Genomic DNA, 13,511 nt, shown 5'->3' with positions numbered 1-13,511 from the left:
TTCTCCTTCTTCCTGTTGTTCTTAAGGCAGTTTTTCTGGTTAGTAAATGGAGCTCTTAGCTTTGGTGTTCCACCCGGACGTGTGGTGGAAGCAGACGCTTCTAGCCAGCAGGCAGGGAAGGGTGGTACTCTGAGAGGGAGCAGATGCTATTGGAGGGGTGGGTCCCCCAGAACCCTCCTCTTCACACAGGAGGAAGACCTCTCTGAGCAGGGCCTTATGAACCACCCAAATGGCCTTGGGCGAGGTGGGATCCTTGGTGAGGAAGAACTCACACGATGGTGGCAGGTGGCCCTTAGCCCCATTGTGTTCTTCCTGTGCGTCCAGGACCTCCACCTTCTCTCTGGTCCACTAACATGACCCATTTTCCCACCTGGAATGCATCCCAGGTGGCTTCGAAATGACAGGTAATTCTCTCCACTTCCTTCTTTCCCGTGTCTTCTGAACAAAAAGCTCACAAGCCCCTTTTATGAAGAAGGGTGTTCCTGGTCTGGGCTGAGGTTTTGGTGGTGCTCCCTCCGCAGTCTCCTAGCAGGGTGCCCCCCACCCCCACCTCCATTTTCACAGTCATAGAAAGTCACACCTCTTCCCACTACTGGTTGCCACATGACACCTGCTTGTATTTCAAGACTCAGTTGAGGTGTCACCTCTGAGAAACTGCCCCTGCCCTCTGAGTTAGATGCTTTTTCCCATAGAAACTTGTATTAATACTTATTATCCCCGCATTGTACCTGTCACCAACCAGTCTCTCAGACCACGTAGTGTGTTTCTATGGAGAAAGGACACTTTTTACCATCTTCTTCTTCATAGATATTTCATACTCCTACCACCAGTTTTCTGTGCTGTGCTCAAGGCAGACACTACTAATCCATCATGGCTCTCCTGTTGATGATCCCAGACCCAGCTTCATGATTGTTTTTAGCCCAGCACTCCAGGCATCAAACAATTATAACTACCTATAAAAAAAATCCAATGTGCTGTCCAGTCTTGGGCTTCCCCTAGCAGATGTGTATATTTGTTCTCTTGTCACTTGATACTTATCAGTTGTTGGGCTGACAGTAAGAAAACAAAAAACAAAGAGGCTATCCTGTGGAAATGTGCCTGTTCTCATCAAGGGGAGAAGGACTAAAGAAGAAATTAAAGGCTGAATGTAACTTCACATGGAAATGTCCAGACCTACATTCTGATTGGCGGCTGATACAAGGCTTGGTGTCCTTCCAGAACGAAGCGCCAGGAGACTATGGGTTAACAGCTCATGGCGAGGAAGCCAAGGTGTCATCTGATACCCTCGGTGTCTCAGCTGAGAGGCAGGACACTACTCCTCCAGGCCAGGATAACAGGTAAATTCTGCAAATTCATATGCTCCTAACCAAGAATTACCAACGATGAAGAGCATTTTTATAAAACCAAATGACAGGCAACCCTTTTGGTGGACTGTGGGCAGTTTACCGGAGTCTGGTGATAAGGACTGGGGGTCGCAAAGGGCAAATGATATCTACCTAACAAACCCAAGGAGGGGGGTTGTGTGCAAGGTAGGAGAAGGTCAGGGACAGGTTTTGTGGGTCTGCCAAGCTCCAAGTGTCATGCCGTGTGAATGCCAAGGACAACAAAAACCTGTGAAATAGTTGGAGGTGATTCAGTTTGAGGTCACATGTCCCTCAGCCCCTGTGCTATGAATTAGTGTGAGGTCTAGAAGACGGTGGCCAAAGCTAGAGTGGGCCCCGGGGATCCATGGAGTCACCCTGATTTCTTCTGCTTTCCAGTCACATCCTTAATAATGCCACCCTCATTTTTCCAAGGCAAGGGGCTAATGAGAGGATGCCTGCCAGGACAAATCATCCCAAAGAGATGCTTTCCCCTTGGCACCAGGTCCTGTGTTTGCCCAGCAGCCCACATCCTGCTCTGTCCTGCACCTTGGGGCAGGCTTCCCATTAGTTAATTCAAATTCTCCAAGATTAAAATTAAGCCTATATTCAGGGAGCACTTGAAAGTCTTCCTGATTCCCCTAGAAGGAAGTTGGAAATGGTATCACTAATGTCAGTGCCTCTGCGGCTGGGCGATAGCCAACGGTTCATACAACAATCAACCTAACACACCTAAGTTGTTCCCACAGATTGGTTATCAACTGTTAGCAAAATCCCTCACTTCCTTTATATTGATTTATGGCAGCAGTAGATATATACCACCCCAGAGGACACACCTCCTTTCAGTTAGGAACCTATAAATGTCAGGGTATTTTTATTTGAATTGAGAAGAACCCAGCAAAATGGGGATCTCCACGGTCATCCTTCAAATGAGTCTTTTACTGAGTCAAGTTCTATCTGCAGGTATTATATCTGATTATTGTATTTGTTAATTTTGCTCTTCAAATCCAAATCATGGTAAATTCTAAATTCTGTCTACTTGTTCTGTGGTGCTAGACTTTCCATCTCAAGGGGAATTTTGTATCAAGGAGAAGGCAATTCTTTGTCGGTAATTGTAATTGCAATTATTTAGAAGGATGGCTTTGTTTTTGTTTTCTTTCTGGCTGAAAAATTCAGTGGTTGTAGTTCAAAAGTTCAATCATGTCAACGTTTTCAGTAAGTCACTCAATTAAGGAAATGATTAGTCTTAGAAAAATTCCTGAAGTTAAAGAAAAATGTATGTGTATTCTGAAGAGGCCCTAAGACTTTGTCATAACTGGTTTTAAACACGTAGTTTGCATACAATGAAAATGGGCAGAAAAGATTGTCCTGTAAGTGCTCATTATGTGGCTTCTTTCCTCAGGTGTCTGGCTTGATTATTAATATTTACTGAGCAAAATCAAGTCAGGTAACTGAGCACAGATAAGATTATGATTTCAGGTTTGTGTCAGTCACTCACTGCTTTAGATACATGAGTTGAAGCTTAGTAACTCAAGCATCTCTTTGTGTCCTTGGAGTGTCAAGTGATAAGGTGTCCATGGAAGAGCCAAAGGAAAATCGGTGTGACTCTCAATGTCATTTTGCCGAGGTACTAAGTGAGCAGGATGATTAGCCAGCCTGCCTTTTCTGTCTCTGGCTGTTTCTCTCTCTCTGTCTTTCTGTCTGGTCAGCCGTCTGGCATCTTTTCTCTCTCCTTTCTCCCCTTTCCTCCTCTCCCTCCAGCCCTTCCTTCCTTCATTTCTTCCTTCTTTCTTCCCTTCCAACACTCTCCCCCCTTGTCCTTTGGTGTTACCTTTTGCCACTTTTGCAAATTTCAGAAGACAGGGCAAAAGTATATGAATTTCCGGATAACGTCCAGAACTCTCCCTCCCATATCCAGGCTTTATTATAGGGGAAGCTCTGAAGATAAAGGTTCATTTGGGAAATTGCTGTCATGAAAGAAGCACCCCCAAATCAAGCTCTGATGAGCGGGAGCAAGCCCGCATTATGTGAGATGTGTGTACAGCATAGTGACGCTGGTGGGCCAGCGGACAGAGGATGCCCACTTTCCCTGCCTGCCCGGAGGACGTCAGCGGGTATTGGGTGTGGGCAGCCTGAGGGCTGGAAGCTGTGTCTCCCTCAGAATTTTTGAAAATGGGAGGCAGTATTTTTAGCTCCAGCTTTTATCCGTAGAAGGTTAATCCTGAACTTGGCCCTGGCTCTGAGAAGTGACCTAGGACTCATGTCAATCCTTAGGGAGCAAACCGCCCTGTCTTATCTACAGAGGAGCTTAAGGCAGCAGCACTCTTTGTTTGAGGGAACTCATAGTTTCACTACCCTGCTGTGGGTGTGCACACATGCAGACATGCACACACAGGCATGGGGTTGCCTCTATTTGCAGTTTAGAGGTGGGAATTAACCCCCCTGCAAAGTGCTTACTCTGAACCTGGCACTCTGCTAGGCAGTGTACCTATATTCTCTTGCCTAAATTTGCTGACAACCCCAAAGCTGGTGTCATTATTTCCACATTGCAGATGAGGAAACTGAGGCTTAGAAAGGTTACATGGCTGGTCCAAGGTCAGCAGCTGGTGAGCAACGGGGCCAGGATTTGAACCTGGAGGGGCCAGCTGGCATTCGGCTGGCAGTTTTGGCCCGTTAACCCTCGCTGTTCTTTGCAAAGAGCAGGGATGAACTGCGGCGTTAGGCACAGCCTGGAGCTTCCCCAGGCCCACGCTCGGTGCTGGGAGAATCACCAGAGCACGTACCCTTCTTGGTTCCCGTCTTTGCACCAACTCTTGTGCCAGGTTTGTGCAGGGCTGGAGGGGCTGGAGAACCCCTCCTGCTCCTCCCGTGCCTTTAGCTCTGCTGTTTTCCAGCTCTAAGGGCTCTGCAAGCCTCAGTTTACTCATTCATAAAGTGGAATTGTGCTCCCACCTCATAGGGTTGGACAACGTGAGGTCACCCACCCTGTGTTTGGCACATAAAGGCTGCCTAGGAGCCTTCACCGCTACTGTTCTAGGCATTGTCCTAATTTTTTATCCTAATATAACTTCTGAAATACAAGGTGGTATCCTGGAATGGACCTCAGAACAGAAAGAAGGAAAACTGGTGAAATCTAAACAAAGCCTGGAGTTTAGTTACTAGGAATATATTAGTGTTGGTCTGGTAGTCATAACAAGTACAGCGCCGTAAGCTGCTGACACTGTGGGAAATTGGGTGGCGTATATGGGACCCCTCTGTATTAGCTCGGCAACTTTTTCCTGACTCTATAAAGTTAATCTGAAAATTGTTTTGAACTTAACTTTTCTTGGTCCCACTGTTCAAGGCCAGTGTTTTGCCACAGGAAGTGAAAATTGCTTGCAAACTAATTCCTGGCAGGTTGTTAATCCTTATATGCACGCTTTCCACAGTTTATCAGGGTTTGGGCAAGGGTGAAAGCCTTCAGGAGAAAATCTGACAGGGGTACTTCAGGCATTGCGCAGATGTCTTTACTGTGCGTGACGTTGGGACTAGGGAGGGGTGCACTTTGAACAAATAACAGGCCACACAGTCAGATAGCTCCCTTCCCTTTGACTCGCCTTCATGGCACAAACTCACCTCTCAGCATTATGTGACTCAGTCGGGTCTAAGTGCCGAGTGTTTCGGATGGAGGAGAAAGTCCACCACCGCTGCCTGGCATCCGGAGCCCGCAGTCCCACCTGGCCGGCTTCTCCTGCCACTTCTCACCTCACCCTGCTGGGCAACAGCCACCTGTGCTCTGGTGCCCCATGAGCTCCAACCCATTCTCTACTCCCCCATTGTGCTTGCGCTGCCTCTTTTCCAGGGTACCTTGAAGCTCACCATCTTGGGGTACAGAGCAGCCTGCCCACCCCACATCCGGCCCTCCAATAATGCCACCTCAGGCCCTGGTGTCTGCACTCACGCCGTCCCATCTACCTGGAAGGCAGTCTTGCTCTCCCTGTCCTTTCCCTGCCTTCATCTGGCTGAATCTAGCTGCTGTTTTTAAATACCACAGGGGTGGCATCCCATTCAGGAATTTCTCTGACATGCTATCAACATACATGGTCACATACATAGACACATGCACAGATGGGTGCACACATGGACACACACACATGTGCAGTGTGGCATCCTGTGGTTACCAGTGTTATTCTCCCGTTGCATCTTAGCTCCTGCACTGAGTTACCTGTGTGTGGACTTTCCTAGGGATCCTGCTGTGCTGGAGGGTAGGGACAATGTCTTGCTCATTTAGTCCCTGACACAACATCTTGCACCATCAAGAGCCTAACAGAGAGCCGGCCTCTCACTGCCGCTAATGGACTAGCTGGAGAGCTCCAGCATCGGGCTCCATGGCTCTGCAGGGGAGCGGGTGCAGGGCAGCTGCCCCCCACTGCCCGCTCTCATCCCAGGTCCTGAGCAGTATCTCTATTTCCTTATATACAGGAAATATGCAGAAGCAGTATTAACCACATTCTCTCCATTACTGCTTATCATCGTTTTAAAGCATTTTGCCTTTTTATTAAGTTAAAATGGAATCTCATGGTTTTCATTTGAATTTGGGAGGCAGCAGAGCAGAACTATGCACATTTTAGCTCTGGGGTTGCTGTGCTTGACGTCAGATGCGAGTTTCTCTGCTTAGTGGCTGTGTGACCTCTGACAAGTGGGTCTACCTCTCCGAGCCCTGGATTTCTTGTCTGTAAAATAGATGTGTGTAACAACTCTACCACAGAGGGTCAGTGAGCATAACATGGGATGCTAGCCCTTAGCTCAAAGCCCAGGTGTAGTAATTGCTAAAAATACGAGCCCCTCCTCACCTCTGCCATCTTTGCTCTGCCTTTTCTTCCCTCCCTGCTTCCTCTAACGTTAGCCTCGTTAGCTTTCTTTATCTTAATTTCCCTCCTTCTTGTACTTTTCTTTCAGCCTACAACCAGACGTTCCTCCCAGCCTAAAGCATCTGCCTCCTACATAACCTATCACCCCATCTCCCCGTTTAGCTTCAAGCCACCGCTTTTTAACCCATGAGTCCTATCACCCAGGACTGCTCTTGTTAAGTGTGTATTCCTTTCAAGTTACCTATGTTTGTAAGTGATATCATTTAACATACTTTTTTTTCCCCCTAGAGTTTACCTTTATACTCTGAACATTTTAATGTGCCATTTACAATTTTTGGACATGGAGGTTATTTCAGTTTCTTTCTAAAAAATTTAACTTGTTTTATATTAGGTCCTCAGACTTTATTCGTCTTAGAGCTGAAAGGCTGTGCCTTTTGACCAGTCTTGCCCTATCGCCTCTACCCTCTTGCAGGTTCTTCCTATAAAGGATATCACTGTGAAGATCGTATTTGTCCATACATCTTTATCCATATTATAGAAATTATTATTTCCTCTGGCCAGAGTGTTAGAAGTGAAATTAAGGAGTCAAAAGTTGATCATCTTTAAGGCTTTTCAAACATGCTGATAGATTATTTTCAAAAAACGTACCAAAATAAGAGTGGCAATTTTCTACACTGTCACCAGCTCTGAGTGTTATTATTAAAAAATCTTGGCAAAATTGCTGGATGAAAAATGGTATGGTTATTTTAATTTGCATTTATTTGCTTATAGTGGGGATGAATGTTTTAAAGCCATTTATATTCCTTTTCCTTGAACATGAAGTCTATTCATATGTTTGTCCACTTGTTTTTGAAAGTTAGTGACTTCTTTGATGATTCATACAAACTTACTATATGATTTGGATATTAATACTCTGTCCTTTGTATTGATGACATATTTTCCCAGTTTGTTTGCCTTTTAATTTGGAGTTTGATTTTTCCACCCCAATATTTATGTTTTTATGTACTTAAATGCTATTTTCCTTTGTGATTTCCTATTGATTTTAAATCTAGAAATGTCTTATAGAAATCAGGTACACATTCCATTAGTTTCTCATTTCTAGTTCTTTAGTTCTGAGAATTATTTTGCTTTCTAGTGTGAAGCAAATATCTAAAATACTTTTTTCTATATTTTAATTCTTACAGTTTGATTCTGACTATTTTCAGAGCTAATAATAAATTTTCAAATGCCACCTACATGACCAACAGTACACTAAGCACTTGATTTTTTTTTCCGGTTTTCTTTTCAGGATGACCTTATGAAGTTGTTAGTGTAATTACCTTTTTACAGGAGAGAAAATGAAGACTGAATGAGGTTAAATGACTTGGTCAAGTTTGGAGAATAAGCTCTGCTAGCTAGAATTTTCATCCACATCATCTGCCTTCCTGATTCGTGGGTGTGCAAATCCCCCATCTCCAAGCCACCCCAACTCTTGCCCCCTCAGTATTTTTTCCTTTTCAACAATGTATCAGTTATTTTTAGTCTGTTTATTTTCCCTGATGAACTTAAGAATCATTTTTAAAAGAACCAACCAATAAAACAGAAAACCTTCTAATGGGAATTCTAGTAAACCTATGAACTGGTTTAGAATGACTGACATTTCTATATTCAGTCCTTCCTCCAGAAACCTGGTTCATCTCCTCATCTGCCAGGAGATGGCCAAGAGGCTTTGCACAGAGCTGTAGGCTTATTCTTGTAAGGATATTTTGAAGGGGTGATTTATTCGACCTCCTCAGAGCCCATTTAACCCATGTCTTCTCCACTGCCTGGCTCATATCTGCTGGTCCTTCCTGGTGCAGTGCCAGCAGATCAGGTGTAATTTTCTGCAAGGCTCCTGGACACCCCCCAGCAGAGCCCTCAGTCCCCTATTCTCTGATTGCCGACCTGTACGTCTCACTCACTACAGCAGATTTCCCAAGGGCAGTGGGGCATCCTGTAATCTCAGTACTGCCCCTGCCCGGTGGAGTCCAGCATCCAGTAGGTGCTCAATAAGCAGCTATTGAATGAATGGTTCCTTACCACTCTGTTGAAATTGCTGTTACATTTCCCTTACAAGTGCTGCCAAACAGTGTGGATCAGTGACATGCTTGTGAAAACACGTATTGTTGGGCACCATGTCCAGAGATTCATCAGTCTGTGGAAGGCCTAAGAATTAGCATTTTAAAGGAGTTCCCAGGTCCTGGCTGGTGCTGCTGGTCCATGAAATCCCATTTGAGAACCATCACTGCTCTAAACTCTTTCCTAATGAGAAAAAGTCAGTTGGTTATTCAGAAATATTGTTTAAGATGGGGAATCATAAAATACGGTACATACATACTTGAAATGTTTCATTTCTACTGAAAACTTATATAAATACACTTGGATTCATATTTTGTTGCTGTAGGCCTTTTTCTCCCGGGCCTTACGTAGTCCTGCAGTGTCTTTTTGCATTAACCATACCCATTTTCCATATTATAGGTTCTAATTTTAGTTTCTCTACAGTGGAGCATAAATTGAAAGACGTTAGCAAAGCAGTATGAATGCAGAAGTTCCCCTATTGTTTTATTCTTTCTTCTGCTTTTTGCTGTCTCACCCACCTGCTTTTAGCAACCGATCTCCAAAACATTCAGCCTTATCTTTATAGAAAGATATCTTTCTTTTTGTACTCATATTTCATCAATTTACTTAATATTTAATTCAATTTAATGCCAAGTATAACTGGTGTAAGCAGGTTTGGGGCTCATATCTCATAACCACCACACAATTTGGGTGGTTAGAGTGGAAGTTGCCAGTTTTTTATTGAAGTATGTTTGGTACGCAATCTTATGTTGGTTTCAAATGTATAGCACAGCGGTTCAACAGTCACCCATAGTATTAAATCCTCACCCCCTCTAGTGTGGTTACTATCTATCACTGCAGAAACATGTTACAGAATCATTGATTATATTCTCCATGCTCACCCCATTTTTTTTCCTGACATATGTCTATGTCTTCTTCCAAACCCACTTGTAATATTGGCTACTGGCTGGGTCCGTCCTGCCCTTCTCCCAAGCCTGTAATCTGCTCCTGCTGAGATTCCCTCGCCCCTTCCACTCTGGGTTCCTCATAGGTCAAGACCAAATTATTGGTTTAATTGATTTAATTTCCAAAGCATTGGGAATTAAGTCTGGCTGCTGAGTAGCCTCTGAGCTCCAGAGAACTGAGCCTTACCCTCTATGATGGATCTGTCCTTTCTCCCCAACTTTCAATGCAGTGTCTCATGTGCAATCAGAGATCAGACCGTATTCGCTGAGTGGATTAGTTAATGAGTGACAGGCCCAACATGAAGTGTAGGGCAGCCCCTCCCTGTTTCACTTAGCAGTGGGGTCAGATTTAATGCTTGTTTTCAGATGTGCTCTGATTTGGACTTTTCTCTTGTAGTTTCAGTAACACAACTGGCAGACACCATTTTTACGGAGACCACGACTACAGTTGCTGGTAACTTTATCTAAACTTTGGGGCTGCTGGTCCTGAGGCCCAAGGCTAACCCCAAGGGCTCAGGAGGGATGCTGCAGAGAACCCTGCTTTAGACGTAGGGCAGGAAGGATCTCCTCTGATAGGGTCCACCTGGGCCCTCAGGGTGCTCCACACTGACCAGAACACAGGCCCTGAGTCTCCATGCCAGCCTCTGTCCAGCCCACCACTTCCCCATGACCTCTGCCCCCGAGGCTGGTCCACTGGGCGTCCAGCAGGGGATACAGCGAGTCAGCAGGCAGCAGTGGCGGGTGGGCACAGTAGCACCTAACTGACACTCTGTGTGAACCATTTATTTCTTCTCTTCTTTTCCAGAATCTTCAACAAGTGCTGGGAACACAGCGGGTCTCTTTGCCTCGGTTGATGCTTTAAATGGTAACTTCTGCTCACTATTTCCTGATCTCACTATATTCCTGTTTGTACATGTGTGTGCCCACTTGTGTAAAAGCACAGACCATGACTTGAGCCAAAAAGATCAAGTGTTAAAAAAGTACCAGGAGGCAGAATAGCGAAATGGTTACGAGCACTGCCTGAGTTCAGGTCCCCCCTGTCATTTACAGTCAGGTGGTCTTGGTCAACCTCCTGGAACTCAGTTTCCCCATGGGGCTGTTCTAAGAACTAAGACGATACATGTAAATACATGTAAAGATCTTGATTATGATCTGAGGTTCCCATGTTGGGAAATGGCCAAGCCATCTGCCATGATTCAGCTTTAAAAACCAGCGTGTCAGGCGTGTGTTAGGGAGAAGAGGAGCTGTCACAAGTGCACAAGCAGGGGGTGCAGGGATGCGGGGGCTTCACAAGCAGGTCTAGCTCCACTGTGGAGGCCAAACACTGCTCTTGTTCCTCAGCGAGAGTACTCCCCGTCAGAGAGCTGGCATGATGGGCATCCCAACCAGGGCAGGGCTGTTCCATGGGCAGGACTAGCTGATGCCACTGGAACCATATTTGGTGGGTCAGGCCAGAGGTACAAGTAGGAACAGAAATGGAGGTTGCCACAAAGGCCCCTCAAAACACCAAGTTGACCAAACACCACTGTAGCTCTGTCCCTCTGATGGGTCAGACAGTGGAATCTCTGTTCCTGTCTCTAGATTTGGCCCTGAGGCTGGTGAACGGTGGTGACCGCTGTCAGGGTCGGGTGGAGGTGCTGTACCGAGGCTCCTGGGGCACCGTGTGTGATGACAGCTGGGACACCAATGACGCCAATGTGGTGTGCAGGCAGCTGGGCTGTGGCTGGGCCACGTCAGCCCCCAGTAGTGCACGGTTTGGGCAGGGCTCAGGCCCGATCGTCCTGGACGACTTGCGGTGCTCAGGACACGAGTCCTACCTGTGGAGCTGCCCCCACAACGGCTGGAACTCGCACAACTGCGGCCACTCGGAGGACGCGGGGGTCATCTGCTCAGGTGGGCCTAGCTCTTTGGGGTCCCTATCGGGGGCTGGTTTTCAATGACAGGGTCCTCCGTCCATTCGGACCCCTGGCTTACAGCTGCTTCTACATTTCCTGTTTCCCTGATGGCTCCTTTGCTCACTGCCAACAGTGACCTTGGTTTTGTTCTGGTTGCCAGGTGGAGCCATGGTGAATTAGGCCAAAGGGTGCCCCTGGCAGTTACCATCTACCTGTACTCACTACTGTGAGGGTGCAGGCAGGGGGAGAGAGAAAGTGCTGGAAGTGGGTGTGTGCACAGACACACGTGGATTAGGATTGCAGACGTGAGAGTGCATGTTCATGGCTGAGCCGGGACGAGGGCAGGGTTCTGAGTTCAGGTGTAACTCCCTGCACAGAAGTGGGATTCCCGGCCCGGATACCAGGTCTGCTGTGCCAGGGCCACGTGCCCCCAGGGGGAAGGCAAGGCAAAGTTTGTAATTGCCTCTGGTCAGGCCTGAACGATCCCACGTGGGATGTGTACCTGAAACAGGACACCTGAGTCAGATGGCCTCGTTGGACAGGGACATGCTGACAGGTGGGCCACTGGTCTATGGGAAAAGTGGGTCATGACATGTCTACGCAGAGCTGCCCCCCTTGACGATGGCAGGAGTGGAAGGGGTCTGCCCAGACCTCTCAGTGGGAGCAACTTCCAGGGCTGAGGATGGCCACTGCCTCACCCTCCCTGGCAGGGGACGAGCATGGACTGAGGGTCTGACCTGCGCCGAGCCCCCCAGCTGTGCTTCCACCAGAGCCGCCTTCTGTGCAGTGTGTCTGACCTGATCTTCTCTCTCCACAGCCTCCCATTCGCAGTCCACCACCACTCCAGGTGAGTCCTCCCGCCTCCTGAACCCTGGGTATCTCTCCTCTCTCTGTTGCCCTCAAAGGCTCCCAGCCAGCAGGGCCAGGAGGGGCCTGTGGAGGTTTTCTGCCCGCCAGCACCTGCGCTGATCACTGTAGTGCACGAGTCAGTTTCCGTTGAGCCCACCCACGTCCCTCTTCCTGTCTGGTGCCGTGAATAGGAGCATCGTGGCTCTAGCATCCTCTCCCAGCAGTGCTGGTGACAGTGACTGGGGGAGCTTGATCCTGGGGTCTTTTGTGCTTGAAAGCATCCTCTGGGGTTCGTGTAATGGGAGACCAGAGACCTTTCCCGGCACACCCCGCTCAGGGCCATAGGCATGCTTATGCCAAAGGGCACTGCGTCAGGAGGGCACTGGCCTTGCTCGTGCAGCTGGCTCCACCTTGCTGCCCCTTTGTGGACCTCACAGGGCACAACTGGGGCTCAGGAAAGGCTCCCCCTCCTCTGGCCATGGAGCTTCTCACCCCTCAGTGCCTGGCACCTGCTACAGGTTCATGACCCAGTCCTGTCTGTCCCCCTCCTAATAATCCTCCCTTTGGTCTCTGCAGACTGGTGGCGCACAACGACCCCTTATTACGGTAAGCATCTCCGAAGCATCAGCTGTGCACATGGCAGTGACCAGCCCCGGGGGAAATTCTGACTCCTGGGTTAAGCCTCTGTGCTCCCAGCCCATCCAAAGGGCGGGGTCCCCATTACCTCCTAGAATTCCAGTTATCCCATTACTTGGAGGTTATGGGACATTTTGGTTAGGATATTTTTTGCACCTAACAGAGACCCCCTCAAACTGTCTTAAGCTGGATGAGAACTCAATTGCGTACATGTTTAGGACATTTTGGGTGAAACTCGCCCCAGGGGTACCTGGCTTGTGACAAGCTCTGGGACAGGCTACTTTCCCACCCCCCACCCCACCCTCAGTCAGGGAGCTTCTTGGTCCTCACTGTGCCTGACACACCAGCTTCAGGGCCCAGCCCCAACCTCGGTTCTACCCCCTCCTTCTAATGTTCCTTGTCCTCTCTCTCCAGACTGGTGGACCACGACGACTCCTGTCACTGGTAAGTGGAGGGGCACCCTGAGGCATCAGTGCTCAGCTTTGCAGTGACCAGGCCTGGGTGACCCTCCTGCCTCATGGGCTGACCCTCTGACCTCCCCAGCCCATCCGATGAGTGGGGCTCCCTTTACCTGCCAACAATGGGATATATTTGTCCCTGGTTTTCCTTGCAAATGACCGGAAGCCTCCTCAAAGGCTCAAACTCTGCAAGGGAGCTCAATGGCTCACCTATTCAGGACATTTATGGGTAATGACTGGCTTCAGGCGCAGCTGGATCCAGAATAGCCATTACTGTATGTGCCCCTGGACACTTCTTACGTCCACCTTCCCCCTTGGATCACCTCCACAATCTGCGTGCTCTCTGCACAGGGGTGCAGTTGCCAGTCCAGAGTGTAAATCCCACCGGGACAGAGACTCTGTGTACCGTGTTCACAGGCTG

At 48.0% G+C, this 13,511-nt stretch overlaps 1 protein-coding gene across 37 annotated transcripts in view; it reads left to right on the top strand.

Annotated features, from left to right (window-relative positions):
- The first annotated feature begins 1,232 nt into the window (after positions 1–1,232).
- DMBT1 (deleted in malignant brain tumors 1) overlaps positions 1,233–13,511 on the top strand; it is a 74,080-nt gene continuing 61,801 nt past the window's right edge. For 34 of the 37 annotated variants that reach the window (XM_073240230.1, XM_073240237.1, XM_073240242.1 and 31 more), the window contains exons 1-7: positions 1,238–1,337; positions 9,650–9,706; positions 10,058–10,117; positions 10,834–11,145; positions 11,965–11,994; positions 12,573–12,602; positions 13,047–13,076. In XM_073240230.1, the coding sequence (XP_073096331.1) occupies positions 1,253–1,337; positions 9,650–9,706; positions 10,058–10,117; positions 10,834–11,145; positions 11,965–11,994; positions 12,573–12,602; positions 13,047–13,076 (604 nt within the window). In that variant the 5' untranslated portion in view covers positions 1,238–1,252. Of the gene's footprint in view, positions 1,338–2,184; positions 2,325–9,649; positions 9,707–10,057; positions 10,118–10,833; positions 11,146–11,964; positions 11,995–12,572; positions 12,603–13,046; positions 13,077–13,511 lie in introns of those variants that run through there. The other 3 variants (XM_073240208.1, XM_073240212.1, XM_073240217.1) reach the window with 3 other exon arrangements.

Source organism: Manis javanica, chromosome 7 (assembly GCF_040802235.1).
Source record: "Manis javanica isolate MJ-LG chromosome 7, MJ_LKY, whole genome shotgun sequence".
NCBI classification, from domain to species: Eukaryota; Metazoa; Chordata; class Mammalia; order Pholidota; family Manidae; genus Manis; species Manis javanica.
This window is presented reverse-complemented; position numbering and strand designations above follow the sequence as displayed.